Here is a 27,819-nt window from a genome sequence, read left to right on the forward strand (position 1 = left end):
TCTTTACAGTGATTGGTTATAGTAATAGAATTTTCTTAAATGTAAAGGAATTGGTTAGTGGTTACCTCATGTCAGTTTTGGGGAATGAGGTTAGTTTTGCTTATGATTTTCAAATGCAGAGGCAGGAGGTGACCCAGGTTGACCTGGAGCTTTTGCTATTAATAACATTTTACCCCTTCATCAGTTGCTTTTTCTGTGTGTGATAAATGTATTTTAAATCTGACCATTTGACAGTATGGTGCCTATATCATAACCCACTGATCTTTTTATATGGGTGATTTTGACTTTTTTTCATCTTTAGTCTTGATAATATAATTTGGGTATCTGTGAAGATCAGTTTTCGTTTGTACTTTTTACTTGGTTAATTTAAAAAGCTCCCCCTGCCCAATTTTAGTTTAATCATGTATCTCTGGAAGTTTAACTGCTTCCCTTATAAATGAGCTGGCAGCTTATGAGATCTGTCGGCTGCTTGAGTGATAGTTCTCCATGACACCTGAATGAATCCCACCAACCTCTCCTGAATGTTAAAATCTGAGAGGTTTAGCATTTCTGCTGCCTTTAATTACTCTGACTGCTGTATAATATGCAATCGTCTATTACACAGCTTTTTTTTCAGTGCTGTATCATAGTGAAACCTTAATGTGTAAACATTAAGCCGCGATTAAGGATCCAGACTTAAAATTCAACCCCAGTTTGTGTGTATGCCAGCAATGACAGCTACTGATAAATTCTTAATTTCTTTTCCTAGCAGCTGGAAATTTCTTTTGATACCAATTTGAAGATGGTCCTAACTTTAGAAGGGTGAAAATGTGGAAAACAGTATCTTAGGACACTTCTATTGCAATATTAAAAGAAGAAAGCGAGACGTATTCCGGTAGAATTTTGGATTCCCTTCTGCCCCCTAAATTACATAAGCCTCAGAGAGAAGAAGTAATGAGAACAGCATTGAGGTTTTTACTCCTTCCTCATCTGTAACACTGGAAGCTGGTACATTGTAGGTGTGGGTGAATTCCTTAAGAAGGATCTTTGCTGATCCTTAAACCCAACTATATTTTTATTTTATTCATTTATTGAACAGATATTCTGGGCATCTTGCCAGCTGGGTCCTCTGGGAAGCACATGCCAAGTGCTTAGACGGGGTTAGAAGTAGAAGATTTTTACCGATGGAAATACAGTACATGAAGGGAAACGAAGCAGAAGTGGGCCCGGGGATCCTTCAGACTGGGATGCAGGTGTAGTCTCTGTGAAGGGAGAGGGGAAAGGGAGGATGACTGGGTAGACGACGGTGCAGTTGTACGGAAGTCTGGGCCCGCCCTGCTGTAGAGATTGCCCACTGGTGAGTCTGTGCTGGCCGGGAATGGAGAGCCCTCTGGGCCCCGCTGTGCTTTGTCCTTGGCTGGCATTGCCTACAAAGTGGCGGCCTCTGCTTAGAAACTGAGGCAGGTCCTCTGCACAGCGGCAGCTGGAGTCTCTCTGCTCACTGGCCTCCTGTGCAGGGTCTCTCTTAGAGGATGGTCTGAGGAGTGCGTCTCCACAGCCAGCAGAGCCCCTTGCCGCGTACCAGGAGTTGTTGTAATGTTAACTCTGCCACTTGGTTTGAATCGGAACCTGGACCAGTCGCCTAACTTGCAGATTTTAGCTTTGGAGAAAATAATGCCGATATCGTAGGGTTTTCGCGAAGTCTCACCGCACAGTGGTCTGACTCACACGTTCGGCGTTCTGGTCTGTTTCCTGTGGGGACGCGGTGATGGTCAGATTCGAGAAGGTCCCTGTGCGGGTTTCACCCGGTCATGGCAGACACGGTAAACACACAGATACCTGAACGGCAGCCTCCCGGCATGAGAGCTGCTCATTAAAACCAGGTGATGCGGCAGTGTTGCGCGCAAAACGTTTTTTCACGCACCGGAGCTGTGAAGCCTACCACGCGGAATGTTTTCTGCAGAATTGAATGAACCAGTGCGCAGGGTTCGGAGGACACATTGACGAACGGACTAATGATACTTCGGACAAAATGTGCACAGCGCCTCTGGCATGCCGACTTAGGTGTGATTTCAATGTAAAGGGGACTCAGATTGATGAGTTTTGCAGTCTAGGAGATTCTTATTCTTACTTGCTGGGAAGAATTAATTTCGAAACGAGCACACGATGTTTCATTTGCTGGGAAACCAAAGGATAAACTGGGACAGACTGTGCTAAAACGGGGGTTGACAGACTTTCTCTTTTTCTGTAAAGGACCAGATAGTAAATATTTTAGGCTTGCCTGGCCGCCACAGTCTCTGTCGACACCACTCACCTGCGCCGTCCTGGCATGAAAGCTGCCGCAGACGACATGTGAACAAATGGGCCTGGTTGTGTTCCGATAAAATTTTGAAAAGATTGGAATTTATGTTCCATAGGATTTTCATGTGTCGCAACAATACCATTCTTTTGATTTTCTTTCAATCATTAAAAATATATAAAATCCATTCTTGGAGCCTACCGGCTGTCCAAACAGGTGGTGGGTTGGATTTGGCCACCCTGTGGACTAGAACTTTGAAGAACGTAGGAGTAACCGGATTTCATTAGTGGGATAAATGAAGCAAAGCACTAAAATTCACTTTTGAGGAGTTAGCATTTCTGATTTTAGCTTTTTGCAGGTGCTCCTAAATTTTTAGGACATCTGCCGATTGAGGTTAGTGACTCAGAAGCTTAGCCTAGCCATATTGTCTGTTTTTCTTGTCTTTGATAAAGATGTAGCAATAACAAGTATTACTCTACGTAATAAATCTAATGCAGAATCAGTTTGTATTACCAGTTTGTATTGCTTGAGCAAATCAGAAATGTCAAGGGATGGAAAATTTTAGTACACATATTTAAAATGCATACCTTTGGCCCTCTGTATGTCTTTGCTCTTTCTGTATGAATACCTGAAAAGCTCTCTCTCTCCCTCCTCTGCGTGGTATCCCATTTTGTGGATAACTAACCAATCCTGTATTACTGGAACGAACCTAAATATCCAGTCGTTAAGTTTTATGAATATAGTGCAATGAATACTTTTGTTCTATAAATATGCAATTGCATAATTTAACATATAACATGAAATGTATATTGCACAACTACAAGTATGTCTTTAAGGTAAATTTCCAGAAGTGGAATTAATGGATCAAATACTGTATATGCATTTGAACTTTTGCCTTCCATAGTGTGATTGTATTGATTGATACCAAATTTGAGTGGCTGTTTCCCTCTGAATATAAAGTGTGTTGTCACATTTTTGTTTTTGCTCATTAAGTGAATTATGGTATCTTGTTTTAGTTTTAATTTGCATTTCTGTCATGATTGTGGTTGTATATCCCTTCATATGATTATGATCCATTTGTATTTATTTTCCGTGAACTGTCTTTTTATGGCCTTTGCTAGTTTTTCTATTGGGGATTTTTTTTTTTTTTTTTAAGTGCTCTTTATATGTTTGAGGAATTAGTCCTTTGTTTTTGATGGTAGTCCCAAGTATTGTATATCTTTTAACTTTGCTTATGATTTTAAAAGTACCAACGTTTTAAAAATGTAGCCCTGTTTACTCCTTTTCTTAGTTCTTTAAAATCTTTAGTTATTATGACTTGTAAATCTGTCTGCCCTCCTCCCCCCTTTTTTTTGTCTTTATGAGACTGCCTTTGTTTTAACTATGACATTCTCTTAGTCTTCTCCCCTTTTTTTTTTTTAATGTTTATTTATTTTTGAGAGAGAAAGAGAGAGAGCATGAGTAGGAGAAGGGCACAGAGAGAGAGGGAGACACAGAATCCAAAACAGGCTCTGGGCTCTGAGCTGCCAGGACAGAGCCCCACACGGGGCTTGAACCATGAGCTGTGACATCATGACCTGAGCTGAAGTTGGACGCTTAACCGACTGAGCCACCCAGGCACCCCTCCCTTTCTTTTCTAAGGATACTTGTCATTGGATTTAGGACCCAAACTAATTAAGGATGATCTCATCTCAAAACTTTGAACTTCATTACATCTGCAAACATCCTTTTCTTTTTAAGGTCACGTTCCTAGGTTTTGGGTGGACATATCTTTTGGAGAGCCACTGTTCATCCCACTACAAGAACTCCATTTGATTGTTTTTCTGATTTTTTTTCCTTCCAGTGTTGACTTCAAGAATTCGATTCCTGACGTTTGATCTGAATATTTAAAGCTCTTGAAATATATTTTCAGTTCTTCTCAGAAGGAAAATTATTCTGTGCCTTCTGCCATACAGGGTGCGGGTGCTATGAATAGCATAGCGTTCCATTCTGGGACTTGGAATAGCAAGTGGCTGAGAACGTGTAATACTTAATTTTTATTTTTTTCTACTCGATAAACTTTTGATTTTTTTTTTAAAAACATGTCTACGTTAAGTCTTACTCCTTTTTTCATGTTTCAGCATAAATGGTATATTGAACTAACTTGCTACTGTGTTCAATGATAACGGGCATCCAAGGCTTCCTGCAGTGTTTAAATTCAAGAGGCATGAGCCCAGAATAGCGCTCCTAAGCATTGTCTGTAGATATGGTAGTGTTATAATATCGTTAGTATAGAACAGAAATGGGTATACATAAGCTTTATAACCTTGGTCAAGTTTTATACTTTTTATTTAGTTACCTCCTGGAAAGTTTGAAGTTTCAGAGATGTCAGCAAAAATATTGATTAGAATGGGTTTTAGGTTTATAATGATACATGATATTATGCCTTTGCTAACTTCACAGTCCCCAGTCTCAAAATTGAGTATAAAAACTGTCTGCAGAGTAAATTTATTCACACTGATCCTGTTTTCTTACACAAAATCCTTAAACACATCAAGTTATGTATAGACTGAATATATTAACATGAGGTTGTAAACTGTATTTTTAAGGTTGCAGTTATAACTTTTTAAGTGTGATAAAATGTCTTCCTTTTTACTCTTCTCAATAAAATCTATCATTTATTGTACTAAAAGCCTTTATGACTGAGCAAAATGACAGTCCTTTCGCTGAAGCAATACTGGATTGCAGTGAATGTAATTCAGCCAGAGCCCTGGATGTTTTTCACAAGCTACTTCCATATTTGGGTTTCATTCTTCACTCAGACACAGGGTACTGATGTCACCAAGCCTGTTACCTGTTAGATTGTGTCATTTTCCTTTGTTTCTCTAACTTTTGGTTTATCGGTTATAAATTCTCAGTCACTGTAAAGTTCGTCAGTTTTGCTCATTGAAACATGGATACAGAAATTTAAAAGGGGCTAGAAAAGGATCTGGGTGGTCACTCTGGTCTGAATTTTTTTCCATCTTTTTTTTTTTTTAATTTTTTTTTTTTTTTTAACGTTTATTTATTTTTGAGACAGAGAGAGACAGAGCATGAACAGGGGAGGGGCAGAGAGAGAGGGAGACACAGAATCTGAAACAGGCTCCAGACTCTGAGCTGTCAGCACAGAGCCTGACGTGGGGCTCGAACTCCCGGACCGTGAGATCATGACCTGAGCCGAAGTCGGACGCTTAACCGACCGAGCCACCCAGGCGCCCCTGAATTTTTTTCCATCTTAAAGGTGATGAAATTGAAGTCTAACTAGAGAAGTGAACTAAATTATTTATTGCTGGTGAGGTCTCTGTTAAAACTCCAGGCTCTGGATCTCTGCACATTGTTCATTGCTCTACTTTTAGTGCCTATTTATTTATTTATTTAAAAAAAATTTTTTTAACGTTTATTTATTTTTGAGACAGAGAGAGACAGAGCATGAATGGGGGAGGGGCAGAGAGAGGGAGACACAGAATCCGAAGCAGGCTCCAGGCTCTGAGCCATCAGCCCAGAACCCGACGCGGGGCTTGAACTCACGGACTCACGGACCTCGAGATCGTGACCTGAGCTGAAGTCGGATGCTTAACCGACTGAGCCACCCAGGCGCGCCCCAGTGCCTATTTATAGTGCCTGCTAAGTTGCAAACTCTCACTACGTAAACATTTCTTGAATATAAATAAATAAGCATGAGTCTTTAATCTCAAAGCTTCAAGTATTCCTTCGGTTTTTATTTCTAAGATATAATTCTATGCAAAATTAACGCAATTTCAAGTTATACCTGCTTACGAAGATTCTTATGTTTATCATCAGGAGAAAAAAATATTTAAAAAATAAGAGGAGTCTGCTAGATGTTTCAAAAAAACTACAATTATAGGGAATAAGAGAGAAACTAATAGAAGGCTCATCACTAAGGTAGTGATCCATTAGGATGTGTTTCTTCCCAGTCTTTTTTTTCTTCTTTTTGATCTCTGTATAGATTCTTTTCAGTCAGCAATATCACTTTTGGTGTTTGCTTCTGAACTGAGTGTAAGCATTTTCCTTTTTATCAAGTTTCCTTTGAAAGAATTCTTTTTTCATGGATGCATGAAATTTTGTTTGGATGTGCCATCATTTAACTCTTCCTCTTACATAATGTTGACATGAGGTCGCTGGATGGATATCCTTCTTGTTGGATTTGGTGACATGTTTAGGAGTGATGTTTTGGAGAGCAAGGTGCACCACCAGGCTGCTTGAGAAAGCTGGTTTCAGTGACCTTTGTGGCCAAAGGTGGGCAAGACTTAGTTTGCTTTTGCTCGAGCCAACCACCTCACTTGCAATTTTGATTGGAGAAAATGGTATTGTATTTTAATGGCAGTTTATTTGACCACCATGTTTTCTTGGTCCCGATGGTTGATGCCTTCCTTGTCTTTGCTTTAGGAACAGCTTTGAGAAGCAAGAGGTTACATGGTAATACACTTGGATTGCAAGAAATATTGGAACGATGGTGGAAGGGGCTGCCTGGGGGGTGCAGTCAGCTGAACGTCCGATTCTTGATTTCAGCTCAGGTCATGATCCCAGGATCGTGGGATCGAGCTCCGTGTTGGGCTCCACGCTGAGCATAGAGCCTGCTTAAGATTCTCTCTCTCTCCCTCTCCCTCTCCCTCTCCCTCTCCCTCTCCCTCTCCCTCTCCCTCTCCCTCTCCCTCTCCCTCTGTCTTCTCTCCCCCACCTGTCTCCCCAGCTTGCACTCTCTCTTTAAAAAAAAAAAAACAACCAGAAACAAAAAAATGAAGGAGGATGTGCGACTTAGACGCAGGGAACAGAATCTGAAATTTGATGAATGCTCGTTGAGTGTGTCGTGCATTTTCTGATTTCCTTCTGGTGTTTATGAGTAGATATTATTCTTCCCGTTTTATGTGTGAGATGTGGACTGACTTACCCCAAGATCAGTGTAACTTGAAAACAGTAGAGCTGAGTTTTAAACATGGGTATCCTTGACTTGAGAAGCTCCTAATAATCATTCCCAAAAAAGGCTCTGAAATATGAATCTACATGAACAGGGCTTTTTTTTTTTTTTTTAATTCCACTTACATCAAAAGAAATTCAGATGTCAAATGGCTATTTTTGTTTGTTTTAAGACAAATACTCAGAGCTGCTTCTTTTAGGGGTACCTGTGTGGCTTAGTGGGTTAAGCGTCCAACTCTTAATCTCAGCTCAGGTCTTGATCTCAGGGTCATGAGTTCAAGCCCTGCGTTGGTCTCCACACTGGGCTCCACGCAGGGGAAGCCTGCCTAAAAAAAAAAAAAAAAATTCTTCATTTAGAATAATAAAAGTAGATAAAATAAAAATGAATGCCTGAAACCGTATGACCCAGAGGCATTCTGTTATTTGTATGTACACAGAATTGCTGTGTTGCTCTTTCCAGGAGGGAGGGGCCACTGCTCAACCTTGTGCCCATTGTGAAGAATGTCCCTGAAGTGCGACATGTGTGTGATGTGCGTGACGTGAAGTGTGTGATGGAGAACTTTCTTGTCCATGAGGCCAGGAGTGAGTTTCTTGACCTATGTTGGTGTGTGTTGAATGTGGGGTGTAGAGTAGAGATTTTCTGGGTTTGTGATCTGACTCTGGCATTTGCTGGTGTAACTTTGGGTCATTAACCTAACTAATTCGTCTCTACCTTGGTTTTCTCACTTTACTATTTGATGTCCCCATTCCTCCAAATCAAGTAGCTTTAGCATTTTCACTTTATGGAAAATATTTATTGGTATTTTAGCTGCCAACGGTGCACAGTTACAATGCCTGGAGAGGAAGCAAGATCGTGTACACACAAGTGCCTTCTTGGGCAAGTCCTACTGTGGGGGTGGCTTGACTGACTTCTTGCAATAAGTTCTTGTTTTTAGGTTGTATTTTTATGAACGTTGTACCTGATACATGACATAGAATACTGTGATACAGGTACCTGTGCCCTCTGTATGTGAGGATGTGCAGAAAGCTTATTTTCACACACAGAGGCGCAGTACATTTGCATACCGTTAAATTACAAATAATATTCAGCTTTGAAATAATATCTAGAGGTTGCTTTATTTCTTTGTAAGATCAGTATTTTATAGAGTGTTACACGTTTTTCTATTAAGTTTCTAGTTTTTAAATAAGCCTTCAACTTACATAAATTGGTTTAATTATATAAACGTATGTGCTGTTCTTCTCATATTGAACTTTAGAGCTATTTTGTGTTCACTTCTCTCCCTTTTTACTTTAAAATGATGGGAACAATTTAAGAGGCAACAAGATGTGTGCGCAAGTTATTTTAGGTAGTTTCTCAGAGAGAAAGAAGGTCCTGTTTTTTTTCAGGCATCTCAAAGATTATTTGGGTAATAAATGACTTTCTAGAATTTCTCATAGGTTTAAACATAGGGAACTAAATTATTTTGATATTATTGGTGTATGTATATTCCACAACTTACGTTTTTTTGTCTTTTGTTTTTTCCCTGTCATTTTTAGGATTCTGAGTAACAATAAAATATCTGAGCTGAAGAATGGCTCATTTTCTGGGTTAAGTCTCCTTGAAAGATTGTGAGTATTGTTTATTATCTCTTATTGTTATTTCACTTACTGCATTTTTTTTTTTTTTTTTTTGCTGTTTATTATGAGCTTTACTTGAGTGAAAGATAATACTAAGTGCATTTTCGTTATAAGACTGTTACTAAAAACTTGAGTTTTCCCAGCATTTTATTTCAAAAAATTTCAAGAATTTAATGTCAGAAAACAATTCGTTAATTAGATGTTGGCAAACTTGCCGAAAAAGGGCCAGATAGTAAATAATTTAGGCTTTGTGGGCCATATGGTCTCTGTCACAGTGCCTCGTTTTCTGCCATCGTAGTGGGAAAGCAGCAAGGGACAATAAATACACGAATCATTGTGGAGGCGAAATTATTTGCAACGCAGGCTGAGGTCATGGTTTGCTGATCACTGGTTTTTGGAGCATAGATGCTCTTTTGAAATTCTTTCATGACGTGGATGTCTTATAAAATAAGTAGAATTTAAAAAATACATCAAGGGGGGTAACTTTTGGATAAATTTTGATATTTTATTGAATGTGGTAATTTTGTTTTGCTTAGAAATTAGGTCTAGTTTTGCTTATGATCAGATATAAGTAGCACTAATTTTTTTTTTTTTTGCCTTGGAGTTTGCACAGTGAATATTTAATTTGTGTGTATTATGAATAATATTTTTGGTTCTTGTTTCAAATTCCCTTATTACTCATACATTTAGGATAACATCTCAAGACATTTTTTTTTCTTTTTCTTTTTTTTTTGAGTACGCTTCATGTCCATCGTGGGGCTTGAACTCACGACCCTGAGATCAAGAGTCCAATGTTCTACCTACTGAGCTTGCTAGGCACTTCTGGGATAACATTTTTTCAGATGAATATAAGGCATAGATCTATAAGGAAGTTGGACCGTGAACCTCTCCACTTCTGTTGAATAATAGACTTTTCCTTATTTTCTTAGTTCTCTTTGCTTTACTTTCTCTATTTCTGTGTGGTCTTTCTTGACCGTTTTACCTAGTAGCTTCTACGGTCAAACGTCCACAGGACATTTGTTGCTCTGGTCACTGATGTGTTATTTACACATATACCTAGAGTTTTTATTTGTCCTTTTAAAAGTGTCTGTTCTTTTCATTCATCATGTGTCTTTTTTTTTTTTTTAATATTTATTTTTGGGAGAGCACAAGTGGAGTAGGGGCAGAGAGAGGGAGACAGAGGATCTGAAGTGGGCTCTGTGCTGACAGGCTGACAGCAGTGAGCCAGATCTTGAACTTACCAACTGCAAGATCCTGACCTGAGCTGAAGTCAGATGCTTAACTGACTGAGCCACCCGGGTGCCCTGATTTACTGATTTTAAAGCTAAAACCTCTATAGTTTTTGTAATTTCCATACCAACTCCTTGAATAATCTCTTGATTCTTGCTTTCTACTGTTTTTAGAGCTCTTCTCATTTTCCCTCTCTACCAGGTCACCTAACTGACTCTGGAACACCTAACTAATGTCCTCTGTCTCTGTGTGTCACTGCCCCCTCCTTGTGATGGAATCCAAACAATATCTTGCCCTTCCTTTATGTCTGTCAGCTATACCTTGTATTCTTCTGTGGTTTTCTTCACTGTAAGATTCTCCTCATGGACTCTGGTTTGCTTTGGGTTCTCCTCATGCTATCTGTGAAGTATCTAGGTAGCTTCTCTTCTCAGACTCTGCAGAGACTTTGGGACTTTGTCTTGGGCTCTCAGTGCCTCACACACAAGCTGTGTGAGTGCAGTGGTTGTCTTTGGGCTGCCATAACAAAATGCTGTAGACTAGGTGGCTTAAACAACAGAAATTTATTTCTTCCCAGATCTGGAGGCTAGAAGTTCAAGATCAAGGTGCTGGCAGGGTTGATTTCTTCTAGGGCCTTAAGGGAAGGATCTGTTCCAGGCCTCTCTTGTTGGCTTGTAGATGGCTGTGTTCTCCCTGTGTCTTCCCATGGTTTTTCCCCTTTGTGTGTGTCCACATTTCCTCCTCTTACGAGGACACTAGTCATATTGGATTAGGGCCTATGCCAGTGACCTCATTGTAAGTCGATGACCTTTTTAAAGAACCCATCTCCAAATCCCAAGTCCCATTTTGAGATAAGAGGGGTTACGACTTCAACATAGGAATTTTGGAGGACACGATTCATCCTGTGACAATGATGTAGCATTTTTGTAAGTTTACTTATGTGTGTTTTCCCTGCCTGTTTACTAATTACTCTGCCTTGGAAGGAATGACAAAACAGAAAAAAGGATTCAGTGTTTGGATGTTGAGTTTCAGAAGTCCTAGTCCAGTATAGAAAAGAGATTTGGGAAAAGATAACATAAGAGAAACTTCCTCCTTTCCTAGATACACATTCTGTGGGCTCAGTGGAGAGTTAGAGGGAATGTAGAAAGAGTGTTTATGCTGGCGGGTCCTGGAGAAGGGTCTCTGTCTTTGCTTCCCCACCCCTACCAGGTTTAGGGGAAGGACAGGGAAAATGACCATATAAAACGAATGGATGGTTCTGAATCTAAGGGCAAAGAGCCTCTGAGTCCTCTTTCCTGGAGAGGAAGCAAACCCCCAAATTTCCCAGGACCCAGTGTGATCTAGGAGCAGAACTGGTCACACAGCCATTGAGGCACATGGGCTAGGTCATTCTGTTAGAGTTTCCCAGGGAACAGCAGAATGGCCCTTGCTGAACACAGGGATGGGTTGTTCTAAAAGAAGGTAGAAGGATTTGGGTTACTTCTGGGGAGCTCAGCCTAAGACATAGCTAGCCACGTAAGTGACTTAAGGTCTTTATGAATGACATCATTTTCAAAATTTTCAGAGTTACTCGAAAATACAGTGTAGCTGATTTTATTCCTTCACTGGTCATTCCTGGTGCATCTCTCCTTGTGTCTTCCCCCTGTGAACCTGAGAGCCTTTTGTGCGCCAGCACTGGAAGGAAAGCCACTGCCCCAGGGACCCTCAACCAGTGACCGAGAGTAGATGGTGGGTAACCACCTGACCACCTCCCCTCTCAGAAGGGGTGATGCTCTCTGCTGTGCCCCAGGGGAGATCTCCTCACCAGTGCCCCTTGTATTGGCTTCCTTCTCATTAAGGGCTGGCTGGGTTGAATTGACTGGCAGATATGCCCCAGAGGTTGAGGAAACCTACAGGCCAAGCTGTCCCTGACAGTTCTTTTGAAGAATAGCTTTTTTTTTTAATGTTTGTTTATTTTATTCATTTATTTAAAAAAATTTTTTTTACCATTTATTTTTGAGACAGAGACAGAGCATTAGTAGGGGAGGGGCGGGGGGGGGGGAGAGGGAGGGAGACACAGAATCTGAAACAGGCTCCAGGCTCTGAGCTGTCAGCACAGAGCCCGACACGGGGCTCAAACTCACGGACCGCGAGATCATGACCTGAGCCGAAGTCGGACGCTTAACCGACTGAGCCACCCAGGCGCCCCTTGTTTGTTTATTTTTGAGAGAGAGACAGAGAGAGACAGAAGGTGAGTAGGGGAGGGGCAGAGAGAGAGAGGGAGACACAGAATCTGAAGCAGGCTGCAGGCTCCCAGCTGTCAGCACAGAGCCCGATGTGGGGCTCGAACCCTGTGAGATCATGACCTCAGGCAAAGTTGGACACTTAACCAACTGAGCCACCCAGGCGCCCCTGTTTGAAGAATAGCTTCTTAAGAGGATTAATTCTCACTCTCTCTCTCTCTCTCTCTCTCTCTTTCTGATATATTAAAACTGGCCTGGGTACACATACTCATTTTAGAGTATTGTGATTCTTCTTATTTGCCACTATTTAGTGACACTCCTCTATAGTCTAATTACTGACACTAAAATTACATACCAGGGAATGTGTTTAACTCCCCACTTTCCATTCCACCCCAAAAGATGGGTCCAGGTCATGATGGCATCTCTTTGTAGCTATTGCTAGAGCTAGCCTGAGCCAGTAAGAGTGATGAGGGGTATTTAGCTGTGAGAAAGAGGTATGGCTCCTAAGGAATTACAGGAGGAAAGAATTCACTCTTTTTCATGACTTTGTGCTTGGAGATAATTTGTGGACCTTGGGATATCCTATCATGGTTGAGGGTCAGCTCGAAGGCCAAGTTGACATTCTGAGAAGGGCAGACTCCAGAGGTGGTTGGAACTGACCACTTAGCCTGTCCTGTGTCTTGATTTCCCTTAATGCCAGAGAATTTCCTTTATTGCTGAGGCCTTTTTGAGTAGAAATTTCGGATACTTCAGTTAAAAAGCATCTTTTCTGATATGCTTGGCATTCTTTCCTAAAGAAGTGTGTTCTTTTTCCAAGCACTGTTAAAATACTCCTTTGATTTTGTTAAAGCAATTCTTGTGCACTTTTTCATTTATTTTTTAATGACCCAACGTATTTAGATTTAGCTATAGACCCTAAAGTTAGACTCCTGTTCCCTAGGGAAGCTGTGTTTGGTAAGAAAGAGGAGAGATGTTAAACGAGAGAATCTGACTATAAATATCGTTTGGCAATGCCTGATTAATATGACTATTAGTAAGTATTATATAATATGTCAAGGCGTGTTTATTATTAAAGGAAAAGTGTATCTTTAAATCATATTACAGTACTCCGTTATTCATGAGAGGTATAATGTAGAAACACATGTAGTACATCATTGACCACAAATTTATGTACTGCGGTAGCTAAATCAGTACTTGTTGTAGATGCGGTTTAAAATATGAAAAGGGAAACCTATGTTTTTAAAAAATGAAACTGACATATATTTGTTTGCAGAGCTTTTTAGCTCCAATTGGGGGCGCTTGGGTGGCTCAGTGTGTTAAGTGTTTGACTCTTGATTCTGGCCCAGGTCTTGATCTCACTATTTGTGGGTTCGAGCCCTGTGTTAGGGGTCTGTGCTGACAGTGCAAAGCCTGCTTGGAATTCTCTCTCTCCCTTTCTCTCTGCCCCTACCCTGCACGAGTGCTCTCTCTTTCAAAATAAATAAATGCTTAAAAAAACACAAAAACATGCCGATCGAATTTTCTCCCGAAATATTGTTTCTCTTTGAGGTGTAGGATTGTGGACAGTTGGGCTGGGGGGAGATAGGGACTAAAAAGTTGGGCCTAATGATTAATTGTATTTTCTGGGGATAAAAAATGATTTTTATAATGAAAATTTATAATCATACAGAAAAATTTAAAGAATCATGTAGTAATCTCCCATATCACCAAGTCACTTAACCTGCATGCGAGAAGAAGTAATGATTTGCTGTCATTTTTTTTTTTTTTTCTTTATACTGGAACATGTGTACACATAGACATGTTTGCTGAATTACTTGAAGGTCAATTGCAGGCATCATGACCCTCTGCCTGTATTAAGAAATGTAAGTGGTTATGAATGCGATGCAGCCGTCTCTCTGTTGCCTGAGTTTATGAATATCATAATGATTCTGTAGCTAACCGTAATTTACCAAAAAGATTTTTATAGTGAAGGTCAGCTAATGGAATTCTGTTTCTCAGCTATGGTTTACTTTTTGAAAAAAATTTTTTCTTATCCATTTATCATCTGTCTTTGTCCATTTTGGCTGCTATCACAAAATACCACAAACTGGGTAGCTTGCAAACAACACAGATTTATTTTTCAACAAACATTTAGTTTTGGAGGCTGGCCGGGAGGTGCAAGATCAAGGTGCCTGCAGATTTATTGTTTAGTGAGACAGCTTCTTGGTTGACTGTCCCCTCACTTGGTGAAACGGGAGGAGGAAGCTCTCTGGGGTCTCTTTTATAAGGGCATCAATCTCATTCATTAGGTCTGTGCCCTCATGACCTAATCACCTCTCAGAGGCCACACCTCCTAATTCCATCACTTTGGGAGTTAGGATTTCAATATGAATTTTTGGAGGACACAAACATTCAGACCATATCAATTCCATCTATACTCTATATTGTGTGTCTGTCCCTCTCACTGAATAGACAGACGTGGACTCTGCCCTTGTGGAACTTCTGGTCTCTCAGTGAAGGTGGTTGAAGCAATCAGTAGAGAGACCTGAGGGCCACATCAGGGCAAGTACAGGGCACTGTTGTTCACAGATATTTTTCTAGAAACAGGAATGCTGTTCAAGGTGTAAAGAATGAGTAGGAGTTATGCAAGAAAACCAGGATGGAGGTAAGGGTAGATGTTGGGGGCTATTGGGATGTGTATCAGTGACAGAGCAACCACGTGCCAAGGTCTAGAGGTGAGAGAAATAGGACTCTTCATAGAAACATCTTGAAATAGGACTAGTAATATGAAGAGAGAGAGAGGCCAGATGAGGGTTAAAACAACGTCTGGGACAGCATGGGAAGTCAGAGTTAGGGTAGGAAAGAAAGAGGGCCAGGGCCATGGAGGACCTTGGAAGTTAAAGAGTTTGGACTTCATTCTGAGGGAACTAGAGCTTTCAGATGTTTTCTCCAGCACAGAGACACATTCAGGTTTATGCTTAGGAAGATCACTTTAAATGGAGAGTGGATGAGAGAAACCAGGGCACCAGCTGGAACTGTGTGGGGGTCACAACGGAGAGGAGGAGAGAGAGGTGCATGGCTCTGTGCATCATTGGAAGGCTGGACGATAACACATCTGATAACTTTTTCGTATTATAAAATTTATCAAACCCAGAATTTGAAGGAACATTATGTCCAGCACCTTGATTTAACCATTATCAACTTTTTGGCATGTTTGCTTTATATGTCTCCCTCTTGCTCTAGGTGTAAATTAACTCAGTTCCTTTAGAAAATCTCCACTGTATCAATGAGAAAGATGTGTTTAAATCCTGAATTCTGGCTTGGCTACTTATTAACACCAAGAACTTGGCCTGATTTCATAATCTTTTTTGCTGTAGCAACAGCCGAACTTATGACACTGAGATCAAGAGTTGTGTGCTCTGTTGACTGAGTCAGCCAGGCACCCCCTAGCCAGGCTCTTATATCATAGAAGCAAGAGGGCTCTAAGGTTACCTCTTGACCTCTAATCAAACCACTGGAAATGGCCATTCCCAATCCCCGTCTGTCTCTTCCTCCCTACCCCAGGCCCTAGGTTTAGTTGGACCAGGGTCATGTAATCATACCATTTACTGAGACCACAGTGTTTGAAGAATCTGGATGGAGGTTGATCAAGTGCCATACCTGGAAGGGTGGTATTGGGGGCTCTGGGGCACTGTCCGTCCTATATGGTGTGTGAAAGAAGTAGGTCTGTGAGAAGAGCAAGGGAGAAGGCAGCAAAAAAAACCAACCAACCAACCAAACAAACCCAAAAAACCAAAACTAAAAAAACCCCAAAAAACCAAAAACCAAAAAAATGTTTAGCACAATGACTAAACATTAAATGATTGATAGCAGTCATAGTTTGAGTTCTCATTGTTAAATTCCGGGACCTTTCATGCTAGCTCTCCTTTCTCACCTCCATCTACTCCAAAGGTTTTGAATTCCTTTTTCCTTAGGAATGAATTTTATTTTTTTATTTTTTTATTTTTTTTAATTTTTTTTTCAACGTTTTTTATTTATTTTTGGGACAGAGAGAGACAGAGCATGAACGGGGGAGGGGCAGAGAGAGAGGGAGACACAGAATCGGAAACAGGCTCCAGGCTCCGAGCCATCAGCCCAGAGCCTGACGCGGGGCTCGAACTCACGGACCGCGAGATCGTGACCTGGCTGAAGTCGGACGCTTAACCGACTGCGCCACCCAGGCGCCCCTATTTTTTTCTTTTAACTTAAGTTTTTGAATTTTTGAATGACTAAGTCTTTCCTTTTCTGCTGTGTGCCCTCAAAATGGAGCAGATGGGTAGAGTGTCTCCTTAGGTTTCTGCACTGATGTTAACACTTGGCCGAGTACTGGTGGGTTTCACATTACTGGGCCAGTATCTTTTTTTTTTTTTTTTAAGTCAATTAATTTATTTTCAGAGAGAGAGAGAGAAAGAGCACAAGCTGGGGAGGGGCAGAGAGGGAGAGGGAGACACAGATCCCAAGCAAGCTCCGTGTCATCAGCACAGAGCCCGATGGGGGACTCGAACCCACAAACCGTGAGATCATAGCCTGAGCTGAGATCAAGTCAGACACTTAACTGACTCAGCCTCCCTGGTGCTCCCATTGGGCCAGTATCTTAACCTGAGTTTCTCCAGAAGCTGGTCCTGAGATGAAGTTTGAGTTCAGGTGGTTTATTTGAGAGGTGGTCCCAGAAAGCTCACAAATTAGGGAGGGAAGGGAGGAAGCCAACGCCTGGTGCCTTTGTGAGCAGCTTTGTTGCAGGGAACTGAGCCTGGACCCGGAACGCTGGGAGCTGCACGGACACACGTCACCCTCATCCCCCTGGAGGCAGAGGATTCTCCCACTCGCCTCTCTCATGGGGCAGGAGCTCTTCTCGGGCCAGTCACACCCTTCACTTCTGACTTCCCTGGAGTGGCCCTTAGGAGCTAGCCAGGAGAGAGCCCACAGGGCAGAGAGGCGTGTGGGGGGAGGTACAGGTCTGGACCCTGCTGTCACAATCTGCCTTAGTATCCGTCTGCCCTGGGCAGGAGTTTGGGGATAAGGGATGGTGGGGGCATGGCGTTTGTAGTTGGAACTTATTCTCTCCCTGATTTTCTGTGGAAATCGTTGCACCAAAGACCTCTTTTTCACTCCTAGTTTAGAGGACCTAAAAGCTGGTTGGAAGTTCCAGAAAAGGGTAGGATTCGTGAATTGACCTGAATATCTTTTGAAACTTTTATTATCACCCAATTACATTTTGTGAAGCTACCTGGCCTTTTCAGATACTTTGGGTTACTTTATTTACAAAAAAAAATACCTTCGAGGCTATGGTGCAAAAAACCAAAAAGGTCAGCTGCCTGCTTTGGCAAAGCAGTTTTCTTGTGGAATATAACGTCTGAGCTCTGATTAATGAAATACTCTTACTTAGTAATGGTAATCCAAGCATAGATTTTATGTGTAATAGTTATTTTTTAAAAAGGGATTGCAGGGGTGCCTGGGTGGCTCAGTCAGTTAAGCATCCGGCTTCAGCTCAGGTTGTAATCTCACAGTTCAGGAGTTCGAGCCCTGCATTATACTCTGTGCTGACAGCTCAGAGCTCAGAGCCTGCTTTGGATTCTGTGTCTCCCTCCCTCTCTGCCCCTCTCCTGCTTGCACTCTGTCTCTCTAAAATGAATAGATTAAAAAAAATAAAAAAATAAATTAAAAAGGATTGCAGATTACTGGGGTGGTGGTGGTGGTTCAGTTTCAGTTAGAAAAACCTGGCTCTGATTTGGGGAGGAGGGTAGAATTGAAACTGTTCCTCCAGAAGAGTACCTGATGTGTTACAATGGGAGTTAAGACCCAAGAAAGGCAGAACAGGATTTGCTGGAGAGCATGCTGCTCCCAGAATTCACAGACTGCACTTCCAGAGAAGCATTACTGAGAGTTTCTGGTCAGTGTCTGTCACCCCATATTAAACAGCATGGAGAGTGTGGGAGGCCAGTGTCAGCGATGTATCAAGAATGGCGGACTTTGGGGCCAGTGGGTGGCTCGGTCAGTTAAGCATCTGACTTCAGCTCAGGTCATGATCTCACGGCTTGTGAGTTCGAGCCCCGCATTGGGCTCTGTGCTGACAGCTCAGAGCCTGGAGCCTGCTTTGGATTCTGTCTCCCCCTCTCTCTACCCCTCCCTGGCTTACACTCTGTCTCTCTCAAAAATAAACATTAAAAAAAAAAAAAAAAAAAGAATGGCGGGCTTAGAGTAAGTGAATGACTACTACCATGTTGTGCATAGGGCCAGTCTTATCAGGATGTTTTTGTGAAATTTCCAGAAAACGTGTTCAGAAACTAACCCCAGCTTTGTAACTGGTATATGGCAATAGTTGGAATGAGCTGTTGGAAAAAAAAAACCCAGCATGTTATGAAGCAGGCCAGATACCAGTTTTCATTAGCTGATGGGACAGTGAAATTGAATGTGCCTTCCTTCACTGGATGGAAGAAAATCTGTGGCTCAGCGTTCACTACATACAGTAAGACTTCCTCGGGGGTCTTTTCTTAAACACAAGCAGGCAAGGGAAGTCACACGCTTTCTGAGTTAGAGCAGTTTGAAAAGTCAAACATAGGGTTCTCCTCTAATTTATAGACTGCCTGGGCTCAGGCTAAAATCCCATGATGGAGCAATAGTCATAAAGATCCCAGAGACCTGTCACCTCAGTGTCATGATAACAGGTGGCACCAGTGGTCCAAGATCTACTTCCAGGAAGGCCTTTTAAATTTCCAGTAAGTAAGGAACTGAAGGATCCTTTGAGGTGGCACCTGCCCTGCTAGGTTTTATCTTGGTGTTGCTCTGCATTTCTGTCTTGTTTCCCTAACTCTGTGTGCATCCCTGTGCCATGTATAATTGTGTCACATGTGCAAAGGGCAGTGTTGCCATTGTTAGGGGAAGAAGGAAGAAGGGAAGGGCGGGAGAAGTTGCAGAGAGTTTCTGTCCTTAGTCTGACATCCGGTGCCCTGAGAGATGACTGGAAACCACTTGGGACTTCAGTGGGCAAGGTTATGAGTGAGTCTGGCTCGAGGGTCTGGCAAAGCTCCAGTGTGGGCCAGCCACTGGCAGGAATGTGGTCAGGAAAAATGGGCTGCTCTTCTGCTTTTCTAAGTCCTCCTGTAGTTGACTGTCAGCTGTCTTTGAGGTCGGTGTGAACACCTGTAGGGGGCAACTTGAGTCCCCAGCTGGGCCCAGGCACCCACTGGAGAGCAGCAGCCTTATTAGCAGGTGGCTCAGATCCCCTCGGGTGGAGGGATGTGGCTGTGGCGTTCACCACCGGCCCCCCAGTGGCGATGCGCTGGCATGGCGTGGCTGTGCACTTGACCCTGGGAGTAAATTGTGCATGCCATCAGCTGCCATTCATTGCCTTGGGGGCTGGTGGATCTTTGCTTTGAGATACATATTGTGAATTATCACATTTTTATTTTACAGGAATCCTAACCATAGAAGCTCAGGGAGGGAAAAATCTGAAAAACCAAATGACATGAATGTTAGAGTGTGTATTTTTGAAAATGGTTTTTAAAAATTAAGTTTAATTATGTTCCCACATATAATCTCTGATTTCTTTCGATAACTGAAGTATAGCATACTAAGGAAGAAATTGTAGAAATAATGTATAGGATTGTAGCTTAGTCATAACTTTGAATTTGAATAGTAGTAAGGACATACATATCTTTTTTTGACATATGCCTTTATTGTATTCACCAAAAAAGTGATTTTGGAACCAGATTTCTTGAATTTGAATTCTGGCTCTACTCCTTACTGCTGGGGTTAACCTTTTTGGCGTTAATTTCCTCCGATTGTTGTTTTCTGTATAGCAGGTAAGTGTAGTTTGCCTAACTATTTGTTGCAGTGCTGATATATGAATAACTTTTATTTCTAACAGGGACCTCCGAAACAATCTTATAAGTAGCATAGATCCAGGTGCCTTTTGGGGACTGTCATCGCTAAAAAGATTGTAAGTATTTGAATTGTTTGCCTATGAATTTAAATTCTTCTTTTTAAAGTAACTGTTAACCTACTTTAAGCTTTACCATGATTAAAAAAGGTGGGTTTTTAACAATTTTTAGTTAACTAGCCAGGACCGTGATGGGGGGGGGGGGGTGGTGGGAGAAAAGAGTAATAGAAGTCGTGTAAAAAGTGGTTAATTTGTACAGTAATTTGATTTGTTTCATGGGAGATGGTTGTGTCCTTCATATGCTAATAAAATGATTACTGGCTTTGCCAATGATCATAATATGTAATATGTGAAGGAAGGATTTTAAGTTATAACTGCATTCAAGCTCCGTCTGTTGTATATCCGTATCAGTTGAGGCCCCTTTCTATTAATGATTCAAAGTCTTACTATTAGCATGTATATTTTATCTGTGTATTATTATTTCAAAACCTACAGAGCAGGTTTTTAGTACTTTTGAGGCTAAATAACTCCCCTCACCCCTTATTTTGCTGTTTTCACAGCTGCCCCGTGAGCTCATATTTGAGCATATGAGCTTAATTATTATTAAGTACTGGCTGCTTACCATGGTCTGACTTCCTGGGAAGAGCTCACAGACTCTTGGGGGCAACTAGACAATGAAAATATACCCTAACACAGGCACATGTGAGCTGTCACAGATAAAGTTATAGCAATAATAATCCACCAATGACAGGAGCGGCCACCTGGGAGGGGAATGGCCTGTCACAGGAGCAGTTGACCTTCAGATTTGACCTGGCTCCTGAGGGATGAATAATACATACTGAGGAATAACAAAATGGGTGTTCTAAGCAGAATGGACAGTGTGGGAGAATATGTCTCTTGGGGTTGAGTTCTTTGGCCAGAGCATGAAGTATATAGCAGGAAAAGATGAATTTTGGAAGTTGGGCTGGTCATGGAGGGATTAAGTTTGTCAGGCTTTTGATGACCTGCCACGTTAAAGAACTCTGAATCTCTTCAGACAGGGTGAGCTAGGAGTGCCTGGGTGGCTCGGTCTGACTTTGATTTTGGCTCATCACGGTTGAGATCGTGCCCAGTCTACACTGACAGCACAGAGCCTGCTTGGGATTCTCTCCCTCTCCCTCTCTTGTCTGTCCTCCCCTGCTGCACTTTCTCTATCTCTCAGAATAAAAATAAACATTAAAAAAAAGTGTGGGGGGGGCGCCTGGGTGGCTCAGTCGGTTGAGCGTCTGACTTCGGCTCCAGTCATGATCTCGCGGTCCGTGAGTTCGAGCCCCGCGTTGGGCTCTGTGCTGACAACTCAGAGCCTGGAGCCTGCTTTGGATTCTGTGTCTCCCTCTCTCTCTGCCCCTCCCCCATTCATGCTCTGTCTCTCTCTGTCTCAAAAATAAATAAACATTAAAAAAAAAAAAAAGTGTGGGGCTAGGAGGACTTTTTGGTTTTATCATACTCTTTTATTTTATTTTTTTTTTAAGATTTAATTTTTAAGTAATCTCTATACCAAATGTGGGTATTGAACTCACAACCCTGACTATCAAGAGTTGCATCCTCTACGGGCTGAGCCAGCCAGGCACCCCTATCATACTCTTTTATTATTTAACATTTTTAAGGTATTGAGGGTACTTGTTCATTTTTTTTTTTATGTCTTTGTTTTCCATATTATTTGTATAGTAAAATCAGCTCTGTTTGTTCTTAGTCGAATCATGTCACGACTTAAATGCTGACAGTGACCTTCCCTCCCAATATTTTTGACGTTTGGTATCTATCATTCTCTCATTCAAAACTCGTTCCTTTTTACAGTCAGAGCCAGTTGTAAGAGTTGGCCATGCTACTTTTGCATATTTAAAAAAATTACTTCTACAAATAAATTTTTTTTCCGTCTAAAACGTATCCTCTGAAACCCTTCCTCTCAGTCTCCTCTCTTGGGTTTCTTAGTGTTCAGAATTCTGGAAGATGAAGCATAGTAGGAGTTAAAGGATTCTCTCTTTCTTCATTCTGTAAAATTGTTTAAAATCTCAGTCAGACTCTGTAGGAGGAAATTTTATTACCATGGTTTTCGTTGAGGGCCCTAGATGGTGGTTCATTGTTTTTATCAGCCATGCGTGCACTCAGGACGCCCAGGGATGTCTGGAGGAGGTCTTGCCCCTGATCAGTTTTCTTCCTCGTGCACTTTGCTCTCCATTATTTTCCAGTTAAGGCTTTTTAACAAGACAAGTCAGAAAAACTGGCCCTTCTGGAGTAGGTCAGTGGTGTTAATGGAGGCTGGAGTTCTGGATAAGGAAGATAAGCATTGGAGGGGAGGGGCATTACGTGGGGCATCAGAGTTGCAGAGGATCAAGGTGTAGAGTTAGGTTTCCAGCCCAGTAAAAGTAGTAACTGAGCACAGCAGTGGATCAGGTGGTGAGACAGAGACCACCATCAGTTCCGTTAAACAAAAATGGAGTCTGTTGTGGGTGCTCAACAGTGAGCCCAGCTCCGAGATACACAGGTAACTCAGGAATCCCTAGAGGGGTTGGCAGACGAGTGGAATCATATACACCGACCAGGAGCCTGGATGTGGGCTTGGGATCTTCTTATAGAGAGCTGGAGCAGTAGCTACAGTGTAGCTCCAAGAGCTTCTAGGACTCAGCCGTTCCGACCCAGACGAGGGTGTGGAACTTGGCCATTGAAGGGCTGCAGGCACCTCTAAACCGGTCACTGGGGAGAGGAGCAGCAGCTTAATACGCTTGTTTTATTACTGAGGCCCTTTCTTTGTGCTTCTTACCAGGTGCACACGGACACCATGTTTGGATGGGTCAGTTTGAATCCAGGTGTAGGAACGGGAGTCCTCAAGTAGGAAGCGAGAGAGCTGGTATTAGACTCACCCTATCAGAAATTGGGGCGGAGGCTGAACCATCTTTGTTTTATTTTTCCCTCCTGGCGATTCTGATGCTAAAGTTGGGGAACTTCTAGAATAGCTTTCCCTCCAGCTTTTTTTTCCCTCTGCGGGTGGGGTGTGACCTCATACTGCCAGATAAGACAACTTCTCTCCCTCTGTGATTGACACCACTGGATCCCAGCCTTTTGGGAGGGAAGCTCTTTTTTAGGAAGATAAATGCTAATAATATCTCCATGTAGAGATGGGAATTGAAGGGAACTTGACTGTGAATAAAAAAGCAGTTTCATCAGGCTGTTTTAAGGATAATGCAGAATATCTTAGATTCTCTGTCTAGTTCTTTATCCTTTAGCAAATAATTTCTCAAGTACTTCCGTCCAAAATAAATAAATAAGTTTCTTGATTGGTAGCATTTAATTACTAATATTGCCCCCTGCATTGCCTGAGCATTTCTTTATTGCATTACACATTAAGTAGTCTCTTGTGTTCTTGCCCAGGAAGGTAATTGCCATTTATAATAATCTTCCCACTAGAAGATACATTCTTAATTTCAAACAGCTGACTTGTAATGGAACTTACGGTATACGGTTTGCTGGCTGAGAGCATCCTGTATGAAACTCAATGAGAAACAAACATATTCTGTGTTAGTAACGTTTGCTAGTTGCTTATGGATACAGGCGCTGCTTCTTATGAGGCCCTAAATCATTCATTTCAATTGTGCATCTCCCTCGACAGCCACACATAAAGTGTTTTTGTAAGTGTACCGTGCCTTTGCCTTTATTTTATAGATAATTTGAATCAGGAAGATTAAGTGGCTTTCTGAAGAATAAACTACCAAAAGTAGGTAAAACCCAGACCCATTCAGTTTGTCTTTTGCTTTATCAACACATTCAGGCTGATTCTCCATCTAAATGGAAACCCATTATCAATACCTAAATACTATTTTAAATAGGTATAGCTATAATGAAATTGTTTCCCAAAGAATCAGTGGTAATTACACCAGTTAAAGCTCAGAAGAGAGACAAGATAATGAATAGAGCCCAGAAATGCTTGCTTAAGCAACAATTCACAAAATGATGCCTAATTTTCTTAAACAGTAAAACCCAGAAATAAAAGGAAAATCGGCTGGAATAAAAAAAGTCCCACAGGATTAAATACTTCACTTTAACATTGTGAGGAGTAGGGTCCTGGAGCCCAGCAGGCGCAAATAAAGTTTCAGTTTTGAATGGCTTAAGATTCTTTTATCAAAAGTTGCTGTAAGATAGAGAAGGCAAAGCTGTAAAGTCAGGGAACCTCAGGATTACCTAAGCTAGCTTTTGGACTATCTAAGGGAGACACTTGGCGAGTAAGTACCTGGTTCAGATGCTAGATCCTTACCATTTCTAATTTCTAGTCTGGCTAATAAAGTTTCTGCTGTTACCAAGCATATGGTTGAGAATCCAACAGTTTTAGTTTAGGAACGGCTGGTACAGATTCCTTCTCTAAAGAGTAGCTGAGAGTGTGGCTCAAAGAATAGGTACTTTTCCATTACAAAGAATAAGACAGACATTGAAGAAAATGTGTTAAAAATATTTCTTGAAGTTTGGTTTAGAACCTTGTTCAAACCCTTTTGTCAACATCCAAGGGATGAATGGTTCCAAATCTAAGAACTGATAAAAATTAAGATTCATTGTTTTAGGGTTTTCTTGTATATAGTTTACTAAGTCTTGTGATGGAAAAAATGCTGAAAGCCATGCTATGTTATTTGAAGGTTACAGAAATTGTCAATTATTATCTCCCAATTAAAATGCGGTTTCCCAGGGGTGCCTGGGTGGCTCAGTTGCCTTTTAAGCATCTGACTTTGGCTCAAGTCATGATCTCGCAGTTTGTGAGTACGAGCCCCGCATCGGGCTCTGTGCTGACAGCTTGGAGCCTGGAGACTGCTTCAGATTCTGTGTCTCCTCTCTATCTGCTCTTCCCCTGCTTGTGCTCTGTCTCTCTCTCTCTCTCTCAAAAATAAATAAATGCTTGGGGTGTCTGGGTGGCTCAGTCAGTTAAGCATCCCACTTTGGCTCAGGTCATGATCTTAAGGCTTGTGAGTTCGAGTCCCATACGGGGCTCTGTGCTGGTAGCACAGATCCTAGAGCCTGCTTCAGATTCTGTGTCTCCCTCTTTCTCTGCCCTGTCCCCCTCACACTCTGTCTCTATATTTCTCAAGAATAAATAAACATTAAAAAAAATTAAAAATAAATGTTAAAAATAATTTTTTTAAATGTAATCTGATTAAAATGTAAAATTGTATTCACTGTGGTGTGAGGAAAGAACACAGTGCAGAAGAAAACAATATCTACTAAACATTTTACGTAGATAAAAAGGAAAACGTTTCATGGACTGAGGAGAAAAACATATTTAGAAAGTAGTATTCGACCGTAACTATTAGTTAATAGTGAAGGGAAAAAATAACTAGGCTGTTACCTAGCTATTGCTGAAGTAATTTGGCTTAGAGACTGAATGATAGATCCGTGGAGTAAGAGCTAATTCCGTTTTCTCAATACACTCAAAACTTCTGACTGTTTAAGGAATGACATTAGAAAGCAGTAAGTTTCAGGTATTCTTGAGGAAATAAAAGTTCAAATATTTTGGTTATTTGCCCCTTTATTGTCTGTTAGATGTTCGCTGAGACTGAGCTCTGTCCCTAACTTCTCCAGCGTCGTGAACTGTGTAGGCCATCTAAGGAATTCTATCACAGACAGTAAGGTAGATGGAGTCTCCTTTTTACCACTCCAGTTTTATCTTGAGTCATTTTATAGGAGTAAATGCTTGAAATACAGAGGGCACCTATAATTAGACAGCATGTAGTCTGTAAGTGCCAGAAATAAGTGAAAGCAAGACTTCGTTTTTCTCAGTGCTACCCTTAACTCACTTGAGGTAGGTAAACTTCTCAGAGATGCTGAAAAGATCTTGTATGTTACCTGGGTGCTGTTCCTGAGTATTGAATGTATGAAATCTTCATTAACCAAGAGAACACACTGAAGATATTTTTTCTTTCCCCTTTCTCCTTAGGGATCTGACAAACAATCGAATAGGATGTCTGAATGCAGACATATTTCGAGGACTCACCAATCTGGTTAGGCTGTAAGTACGCTTTTCTATTAAAATGTAAGAAAGCATGTGAACTATTGCTCAGATATTTATAGATACCCGTGACATGTTTAATAGTAAAGTAGCAACTGTTGGGATTATAGAAGGAGAAGCAGATAGCTGGAAATTCAATCCTGGAGACATATTGTCCTCAGAACTTAATACTCTGTTACTGTGCGCACGCACACATGTACACACAGAGCCACACAATGTGGTATGTGCCTCAGAGGACATGTTCGTGTGGAGAGAGATGGTCGGAAGCTTTGCCAGTCTGGATAAATTTCCTCGAAGAGGTAAAACGTGAGCTGATGGCCCAGAGATTGTAAAGATTTGGTTAGTTAGAAAGGAAAAGAAGCGGAACAAATGATGCATGAAAGTGGAAATAGGAGCAAAGCCATTGTCAAGGGGAAGGCCACTGGTGTGAAGAATAAAATAGCCATTGGAATTGTGATGCCTCTGACTTTGTGATTTGGGGTGAGTTAACTTTTGTGAGCTTTTCGATTATTTTTCATCTGTTAATATAGGTTAATATACCTCAAGGTTATTACAAAGATGAATTAAAATTTGAATTGTCTGTATCTATCTCAAAATTTACACATGATATAAATGCAGAAGAACTTTGTATAAGCCCTCAAATGCATTTTTTTTTAATTTTAATTTTTATTTTTTAAAATGAAGAAGAGGTTCTGTTTGGGAATAACTAGAAGTAAGGCCTATAATAATAGAACTTTAATTTAATGCTTTTTTTATTTTATTTTTTGAGAGTCAGAGATAGACTGCAAGCAGGGGAGGGGCAGAGAGAGAAGGAGACACCAAATCTGAAGCAGGCTTCAGGCTCTGAGCTGTCTGCACAGAGCCCAGTGCAGGGCTTGAACCCATGAATGCGAGATCATGATCTGAGCCCAAGTCACGTGCTTAACCAACTGAGCCACCCAGGCGCCCTTATAATAGAACTTTATATGGGAGCGTATGAGAAGCAGATAGAGGCTTAGATCCGATTTAACAATAGGAATGCACTGAAGGACATTTATCTGGGAAGATGGCATAAAATCCTATTTTAGAGAATAGTAATCTGGGAATAGGGTGCAGGATGAAATTCGGGATTTACAGTAGAAGGTCTAGTTACGAGGGTTGTCTGTGTCTGGTTCTGTCTCTTTGTAGCTTTTCGGAATGTTTCTTCAACTTCATTCATGTTAACTTTGAAAAAGCTGTTAGGGGGCTTCCCCAGGGAGATGAGTTCACCGTAGCAGGAAGGGAGGGGACTTAGGATCACCTGTTAGAAGACCACAGAGGATTCCTGTTTCTTAGCAAACTCATAATACTTTTCAGTGAGCCCTTTAATTTAGGGGGAGACGTATATGGCCAATATTCCTGTGTTGAAATAGAAGACTGATTTGGTGTACAGCTTTACTCACAACTGGAAATCAATGAAACCAATTGCATTTTTTTCTTTTTTTGAGGCTGTATCACAGCACTTTTATTTCAGTGCTTTTATTATCTCTTCTTGAGGGTTTTGTATTTTTGGTTTTTGAGGACTGTGCAGGAATTGGCAAAATGAGGCATTTATGGAGAAAAATCTGTTATATTTTTGGAT

At 41.3% G+C, this 27,819-nt stretch overlaps 1 protein-coding gene across 2 annotated transcripts in view; it reads left to right on the top strand.

Moving 5' to 3' along the window:
• The window catches only part of ADGRA3 (adhesion G protein-coupled receptor A3), a 134,336-nt gene that overhangs the window by 27,676 nt on the left and 78,841 nt on the right, over positions 1–27,819 (top strand). For both annotated transcript variants that reach the window (XM_019453601.2, XM_019453600.2), the window contains exons 2-4: positions 8,768–8,839; positions 20,183–20,254; positions 26,148–26,219. In XM_019453601.2, the coding sequence (XP_019309146.2) occupies positions 8,768–8,839; positions 20,183–20,254; positions 26,148–26,219 (216 nt within the window). The remainder of the gene's footprint in view (positions 1–8,767; positions 8,840–20,182; positions 20,255–26,147; positions 26,220–27,819) is intronic.

The sequence above is a fragment of the Panthera pardus genome, unplaced genomic scaffold (genome assembly GCF_024362965.1).
Source record: "Panthera pardus isolate Hobbes unplaced genomic scaffold, ASM2436296v1 HiC_scaffold_13, whole genome shotgun sequence".
NCBI classification, from domain to species: domain Eukaryota; kingdom Metazoa; phylum Chordata; class Mammalia; order Carnivora; family Felidae; genus Panthera; species Panthera pardus.